At 40.5% G+C, this 8,265-nt stretch overlaps 1 protein-coding gene across 1 annotated transcript in view; it reads right to left on the bottom strand.

Moving 5' to 3' along the window:
* Window positions 1-3,260, bottom strand: part of LOC124040983 (mitochondrial import inner membrane translocase subunit TIM44-like) — a 5,074-nt gene extending 1,814 nt beyond the window's left edge. Inside the window, exons 1-9 of the mRNA XM_046358133.1 lie at window positions 3,122-3,260; window positions 2,695-2,799; window positions 2,383-2,556; window positions 2,054-2,134; window positions 1,571-1,720; window positions 1,116-1,249; window positions 888-973; window positions 479-571; window positions 140-264 (exon numbers count right to left, since the gene is read on the bottom strand). Of these exons, the coding sequence (XP_046214089.1) occupies window positions 140-264; window positions 479-571; window positions 888-973; window positions 1,116-1,249; window positions 1,571-1,720; window positions 2,054-2,134; window positions 2,383-2,556; window positions 2,695-2,799; window positions 3,122-3,151 (978 nt within the window). The 5' untranslated portion in view covers window positions 3,152-3,260. The remainder of the gene's footprint in view (window positions 1-139; window positions 265-478; window positions 572-887; window positions 974-1,115; window positions 1,250-1,570; window positions 1,721-2,053; window positions 2,135-2,382; window positions 2,557-2,694; window positions 2,800-3,121) is intronic.
* Between the last annotated feature and the right edge of the window lie 5,005 nt (window positions 3,261-8,265).

Raw genomic sequence — 8,265 nt, 5'->3', positions numbered from 1 at the left:
ATTCCAGTGATATATGGATTACACTTCTGGTGAGCATTTCAAAAGCTCCAAGTGCTCATGACTAACGATTCAAAAAAACAAAAACATTGATTTAAAAAATAAAAATAAAAAAAGTGCTTGAAAGTGTTAGTGCCCTTACCTCTAGGATGTTGGGGATGATGTCCTTCTCACACTGTTTGAGAAAGGAGTCCTTGTCAAAGCTGGGGTCTGCCTTTAAGATCTCGGTCAGCACCTGAGACATCTCAGTCTTCGAGAAGAGACCACCTGCCAACCAAATAACAAGGATTTGATGTAAAAATAGTGGAAACCCATGTAGTCCAACCATCCATCAGAACATCTGAAGGAAAAGAGGGTAGTCACTTTGTGGCTATTGACACACCAGACAATATAACATAGAAACTATTGTGCACACCCAGTAATCCCCTCAGAGTGATAGAATGATTAAACCGGGACATCATTTAAAAGAGAGGTTGTTTACCTAGCAGATCGGTGACTCTGTCGGTCACGGCTCGAGATGCTCTGACAAGGGCGTTGTCACTTTCATCATATTTCATTTTCATTTCAAAGAACCCTGAGGAGTGAGAAGAGGTAATATAGGAAATGCTGAACTGCAAATATCACAGACTTCTAAGACTCTGGGACCCTCCTCAGAATATCAAATAATATACAATGTAAGAGAAAGTGTTTCTTGATCAGGAAAAATCCCATCTCTGAAAGTCTTGACATCAAGATATAAGTACAACACCGAAAATTTTACCTCCACTTTGCTCATATAATGAATATAGTGCCACCTGTTGACTGGCCAGTGAAGTGCACACAACCATGAATGTGACCTATGATTACATCACTCCCATGTTATCTGATGAAATACAGTAACATTCTCTTACTGTTGAAAACCATATTGTTGTCCTTGAAGTCCTTCCACTGTGCGTACCACTTAGAATCCTTGTGCAGAACAACACCCATGTCCTCTCTGTAAATCAAAATAGACCATTTATATCAATTGGTTGCATTTCCTAATAGGTTCAAGCATGGCTGAATGGACACACATAGCATTGTTGGCGAATGGGAAAATGTACCATGCCATGGTTATGAACAAGTAAAAGGGGACATACTCATTGGCCTCAAAGACACGGTTGTCACTCTCCCCTCCCTTGAAGGAGAATTCACTTCTTTTCCTGAGTTGAGAAGGAGCCCTATAGGTACCATCGTCTACCACATCAATCTCTCTCTTCACTGACTCCATCCCCTGTACACACAGAGGGAAGGGGAAAAGGAGATCAGTATATCAGTCAAATTATTCCATAGAATTCATGAAGTTTGACTCATTTTCAGCCTCCATTTGATGCTTCAATGTTTCTTAAAAAGTCCTGCTATTTGCCCCAAAACAACTGGTTACAACTGCTACATTCGTATGCTTATTTAAAATCATTCAACACAATTAATGATAAGTAAACCCATTTTTAAGCAGGAACTGGGTAAATAGCAGACAAAATAATAAAATAATAAAGCGTAACCAATTTCCTTCAATGGAGAGTTGTGTTACTTATTTGAAATACCAGTCTCTGACCTGTGAGATGGCCCTGAAGGCGCTGGTAGCTCCCAGCTTCTCTCCTCCCTTGGACACAGACTCAGCAGAGTGCCTGGCCGTCTTGGCTGCCTCCTCCACCCCCTCCTTGATCTTCTTTCCCAGGTCTGTACGGGTCACTTCCTCAAAGCCCTGGACAGACAGACATGGACCACAACAAGTTATAATGACTTTACTTTAGGCAGATTAGCAGCAAGCTACTATAAATAACAGTTCCACATGAATGCCATCTTTGGGTTAGCACTGATATAGACGTGAAGTTTAACTCATAAGTTGTCCAATACCTCAGCTGAAATTAACATTTTATAAGAGGAATATAAAAACATATTTACACCACTGATGCGCTAAAAGCAGTACATAACAATGATTAAACATTTAGGATTCATTCTGAGGGTTTACTTCAACTGATAAATGTCAATGACCTTTGTTCCATGCATCATTTTCAAGAGTGTTACAATGACTCACCTCCTTCACAGTCTCAGACAGAGTCCCCAGGGTCTTCTTGAACACCTCAGAGGTCTTTACCGTCTCTGATTCAATTGTTTTCTGGCAGAAAGAAACGGATGACATGGATGAGACGTCACATTAGTCAAGCATCAAGTGTGCATGACATCACAAGTGTTTGTTTGGAACACAGATGAAAGTCAACTTGTCACCAACTCTAGTTCTGGGAAGCATGTCATCAAGACCTTCACTAGTTGAAGGTTAGTACTGGGCTGAAACAAGTCTGCACAACCAAGGTGAGTGACCATGGGCCTAAAGGGACATTACACTCAAACCAAATTAGAGCTTACAAATTTCCTCCGAGCCTGTTGCAGGGCATCCGACTCCTCCAGCCTTTTGGCCTCCTCTCTAAACTTCTTGATATTCTCCTTCATCTCCTTGTCCTTCCCAAACTCCTGCCTCAGGTTCTCCACAAACTCCCCGAAGAAGCCTTTACGACTAGGTCGTTCTGACGCATACCGCACCTGAGAGGAAGAGGGCACTTAAAATATAAGTGAATGACAGAATATTAACAGTTGGTGTATTGGCTAGTTAGCTACCACCCGATCTATCGCTATTAGAAAGTCAACAAGGATAATGCGTTGGATAATGCATAGAGCTACCTGCACAGGGACAGCCGGAGACCAACATATCCTGTAGGCATCTCCTCTACTGAATGAGGAGACGACAGCACGGGATGGCAGGAGTAGAAGACGTCTTCCGACCAGCTGAAGAGAATTACATGGGCTATAACCAAACATTCATATTGAAGCTATAAGAATACATATCTACCTATTCTAGCCTTATGGTGTAAAATATAGAAATAATAGGCTATGAAGAATGCCTGATATGTTCAGCTAGCTAGAATGTTCATGAACACCGAGGAGGGGGGGGCTATGGCCCATTTCATAACTGTCATAACGACATAATAAAATGTCACGTTATTCAAGAAATATCGTCGAATGTTAAATACTGAGCTGTAAAACAAATCAGTCAATATCCATCGATTACCAGTGCAAGCAAGGGGGGTTATACTAAAACAAATCTCACCTCATAGCACCGACACACGGAGGCTGCCATCTTGATCTTGAATGCATTGGGCAATGAATGGAGGAACGTCTAACGCCCCACCCCGCAGACTGTCGACCAATCGTGCTCAGGTTGTTATGCTGCGTCACGCGGTTGCTAAAACTAATCGTCACGCAATCGCTTTTTAAAGTCAGGGTATGAATCAGGAAACGTGCCTATTTTCCTCAAAAGTACGTAATGTCACGATTCAAAAGCTATACAATATTACAGATATCAAGTTAATTATATCACATCACGGAAAATATTTGTAATGTTGTATTTCTTGTTGACGAAATTAATGCTAATGTTGGGTTTTTGAGCTAGCGCCCAATTGACTCCCATTCACTCCTTGAAGGAGCTGGGGCAATTTACACAATGGGCGTTAATACGATTCCAGTGGAGTTTCCCATCTCCTTAAAAGTGTCTCTGATGGAGCACGTGCGACTCCGCTGCAGCTGACCTCCTGACGGATCCAATGGGTGGAGACTAACTTGAGGAGGTGAGTGTGTGTCCTGCTGTCAAGTCCCTTCCCTAGCATCATCAGTAAGGAAGGTCTGCAACCTGGTCTCTGAGCATTTCGTATTTCTGTATGATATGTTACGTTTTGTATTAATCTGTGGATGTCCATCATCCATTTCGTATGATACGTTACAAATTGCAATTTGTACAATATGTTATGAATTTGCCAAATATTTAATGTTTTTTTTATTTATTTAACCAGGTAAGTTAACTGAGAACACATTTACAGCAACATAATGGGGAATAGTTACAGGGGAGAGAAGGGATGAATGAGACCATTGTAAACTGGGGATGATTAGGTGGCAATGATGGTATGAAGGCCAGATTGGGAATTTAGCCAGGACACCAGGGTTAATTAACACCACTACTCTTAAGATAAGTGCCATGGGATCTTTAGTGACCACAGAGAGCCAGGACACCTGTTTAAGGTCTCATCCGAAAGACTGCACCCTACACAGGGCAATGTCCCCAATCACTGCCCTGGGGGCGGCAGGGTAGCCTAGTGGTTAGAGCGTTGGACTAGTAACTGGACGGTTGCAAGTTCAAATCCCCTAGCTGTTGTTCTGCTCATTCTGCCCCTGAACAGGCAGTTAACCCACTGTTCCTAGGCTGTCATTGAAAGTAAGAATTTGTTCTTAACTGACTTGCCTAGTAAAATAAAAAAAACTGCCCTGGGGCATTGGGATATTTTTTTTAGACCAAAGGAAAGGGTTCCTCCTACTGGCCCTCCAACACCACTTCCAGCAGCATCTGGTCTCCCATCTGGACTGACCAAGACCAATCCAGTTTAGCAAGCCAGCCGTGGGATGCAGGGTGGTATGCTGTGGTATGTTACGAATTTGCAAAATGTTTTATGTTTGAATTCCAATTTGTTGTGGCTAATGTTAGCTAGCTCTGGGGGTTAGGAGTTAGGTTAAAGGGTTAAGGTTAGGGGAAGGGTTAGCTAACATAGTTACAAAGTAGCTAAAAAGTAGTAAATAGTTGCAAAGTAGTTGCAAAATGCTAAAGTTGTCTGTGATGAGATTCAAACACACAATCTTTGGGTTGCTAATGATTATATCAGCGGGAGGATGGGTTTAGGGTAATTAAATATTGTGTGGCTGAAGGGCGGGATGGTGGCAGGCAGGTTGAAAATCCATGAATGGATCATTCTTGGGCAATTTATATAGGATACATTGAGGTTTCTCTTTCATTATTTTAGGCTATCTGGTATTAGTGCATAAGCCTAAACTTCAGGGCTTAACTGTACGCACGCCAAAAAGCCGACAAAGCCAATCTCCAAATAATGCTTTGGGAATCTGCAAAAAAATCCACGGAGGCAAAAAGGACATTGTCAAAGTTCAATTCTAAAAGGTTAAAGCTGTGAAAGGAGAGTTGAAAATAAAGGTGAGCAAGTTCCAGAAAAGTAAAGTTTGGGAAAGATTTGGGGAAGTGGTAAAAGAGGATAATAGCAGTGTTATGTGTGGTATTTGTGAGGCAATATACAAATTCGACAGTCACAAAACAGGACATCAAATAGGCCTATGGCAGGTCAAGGGAACTGTAGCTTGCTGTTTAGATGGGTTAAATGGAATCTGAAATCTGGACACTGGCTGTAGGTCTATAACCTCTCACACAGCCTTAACAATAACTCCTGCAGAATTAAGCATTTCTTGTAGTAAAATTATTTACCAAATGAAGGCAAAATTTGGACTTGGGAACAGGAGTGGAGAAATATGATTTATTTCTTTCTGCATCTTGAGAGAATGCAATGCTCAGTTAGATACAATATGTAAAGGTATTGTCTTCATCATAAAAGCTGATAGTAGGCTTTTTCAACCACATAAAATATGCATCGATGCCTAACTGAAATCCTATCAGAAACACATTGCATTGTTTTCATAACTTTCTTTTTCCTTACAACCGGTCAAACTGATGTAATTTGGACATAATTTGCACCGAAAATCTTTCCCTTTGTTTGTGCGTTATTGTATTTTCTCCCCGGTCCCTAAACGTCTTTGCTCCTCGAAAGATGACAGAAAATGTAATCAATGTCAACTAGACTGAAGATTCATTCTATCGATCTATTACATTATTCTGTTGGGCATAGGTTTATTTAGTCTTCTAGGGCAACGTATGATGACAAAATAGAAAGTTGACAAACAAATACCCTACCAAAATGTCGGAAATTATGAGAAGAAACATATCTCTGTCAAAAATCGTTCTGTCATATTTGACTGTAGCCTAAAGCGCATTTTATATATTCGCGGGTTAGGGTTGGTTGCGGGCCTCAGATTTTCACTTTATCACATATAGTCTGCCGGTTGTGCATGGCGTATGAGTTATGAGTTATTAACAATTGCGGGCGGGTGCGGGTGAAGAAACAGCTAACCTGCGCACCACTAGTTCGCGTTATACCCTCCTTTAGTTTTTGCCTTAACTGAAGTAACTATTTTATGTAACCATACCAAACGTAACTTATCATAATAATTTCAGTGTCCCGGAATTACATTTACTATGTTATGTCATACTATGAGACCAGTCTGCCATTTCTAGAAATAAGTTTGATTCAAAAATCTAGATCTCTTTGGCATTGTTGTCTATGCTAAAAACTTGTAAATACATGTTCATATTATGGGCATTGAATATATCACATGGCTTTTTCTTTCCAACTCTTCACTGTTGAGTTGAGACTGGTGTTTTGAGGATACTATTTAATGAAGCTCACAAGTCCTCAACTGGCAGCTTCATTAAATAGCACCTGCAAAACACAAGTCTCAACGTCAACAGTGAAGACACGACTCTGGGATGCTGGCCTTCTAGGCAGAGTTGCAAAAAAAAGCCATATCTTGGACTGGCTGATTTAAAAGATTCAGATTTGCAAAAGAACAGACACTGGACAGAGGAACTCTGCCAAGAAGGCCAGAATCCCAGAATCCCTTCACTGTTGACGTTGAGACTACTGTTTTGAGGGTACTATTTAATGAAACTGCCAGTTGAAGACTTGTGAGGCATCTGTTTCTGAAACTGGACACTAATGTACTCCTCTTTCTATTCTGGTTTAGAGCCAGTTTGCGGTGTTCTGTGAAGGGAGTAGTACACAGCGTTGTACGAGATCTTACGTTTGTTGGCAATTTCTCGCATGGAATAGCCTTCATTTGTCAGAACGAGTTTCAGAAGAAAGGTCTTTGTTTGTGGCCATTTTGATCCTGTAATCGAACCCACAAAAGCTGATCCTCCAGATACTCAACTAGTCTAAAGAAGCCCAGTTGTATTGCTTCTTTAATCAGAACAACAGTTTCCAGGTGTGCTAACATAATTACAAAAAGGCTTTCTAATGATCAATTGGCCTTTTAAAAATGATAAACTTGGATTAGCTAACACAACTTGCCATTGGAACACAGTAGTGATGGTTGCTGATAATGGGCCTCTGTATGCCTATGTAGATATTCCATAAAAAATCAGCCGTTTCCAGCTACAATAGTCATTTACAACATTAACAATGTCTACACTGTATTTCTGATCAATTTGATGTTATTTTAATGAACACAAAATTGCTTTTCTTTCAAAAACAAGGACATTTCTAAGTGACCCCAAACTTTTGAACAGTAGTGTATATATTAAAATACAAAAACAGTCATAGGAAGCACAAATAAAATATGACAAATCACCCAGAAAAACCATTACAGTCTTTCACAAATAAGTCCCCAATCAATACTTTAAATTGCCCGAACGGCACTAGGACATCAAGATTAAATGTATTTAGAATGTTGTTCCTGCAATACGGTGCATTAAACCTAAAAGCAGATTTACCTCGCTCGGCGGAGACCCTAGGAACCTCAAGAGTTAACCAATCCTGTCAGATTTAACTCGCTCGGCGGAGACCGTAGGAACCTCAAGAGTTAACCAATCCTGTGAACGGGTTAGACAACTGAGGTGTCTATACTTCAACACCAAAGTTAGATAAGATGGGAGTTTATGAAGTAGCTCGTTGTAAACAAAAAGGGAGTAATGTAGAGATCTACAGGTCATTAGCGAAGTCCAGCCTACCTTTTGATACAGGATGCAGTGATGAGTATCAAAACTATCCCCTGTTACAAAACCAAGGACACTATGGTAAACTGAGTCCAAAGGTGTAAGAGTAGTAGCAGCTGCACTTTGATAAATAATATCACCATAATCAAGAAGAATGAAAATGTATCCACTTACTACTGTAAGTCGCTCTGGATAAGAGCGTCTGCTAAATGATTAAAATGTAAATGTAAAAAGGTCGACTGAATGACATAATAGTCGTCTGTTCAAGACCTCAACTCTCAACCTGACTTTCTCTTGATTGCCAATATCAACTTGATGAGGAGAGACTATATCTGAATATTATTAGTATGCAATTAATATTGATTTGTTTTAGAGTGATGTAAATATTGATCAACCATATGCACAAGGGCCCACTGCTAATTTAGGACATGAACTACAAGGATGAAGAGTTGTGTGATAAACAAACTGAGCATCTAACACTCTTTCTCAATGGCCCTCAGCAGGGATAGGTTGTGCTGTTTGTTTCCTATTAGTATGACAGCCAGCAGCGCCACCGTGTGGAAGGTATGGAAACAGGGGCTCCTCCCCAGTGC

The sequence above is a fragment of the Oncorhynchus gorbuscha genome, linkage group LG08 (genome assembly GCF_021184085.1).
Source record: "Oncorhynchus gorbuscha isolate QuinsamMale2020 ecotype Even-year linkage group LG08, OgorEven_v1.0, whole genome shotgun sequence".
Taxonomy (NCBI): domain Eukaryota; kingdom Metazoa; phylum Chordata; class Actinopteri; order Salmoniformes; family Salmonidae; genus Oncorhynchus; species Oncorhynchus gorbuscha.
This window is presented reverse-complemented; position numbering and strand designations above follow the sequence as displayed.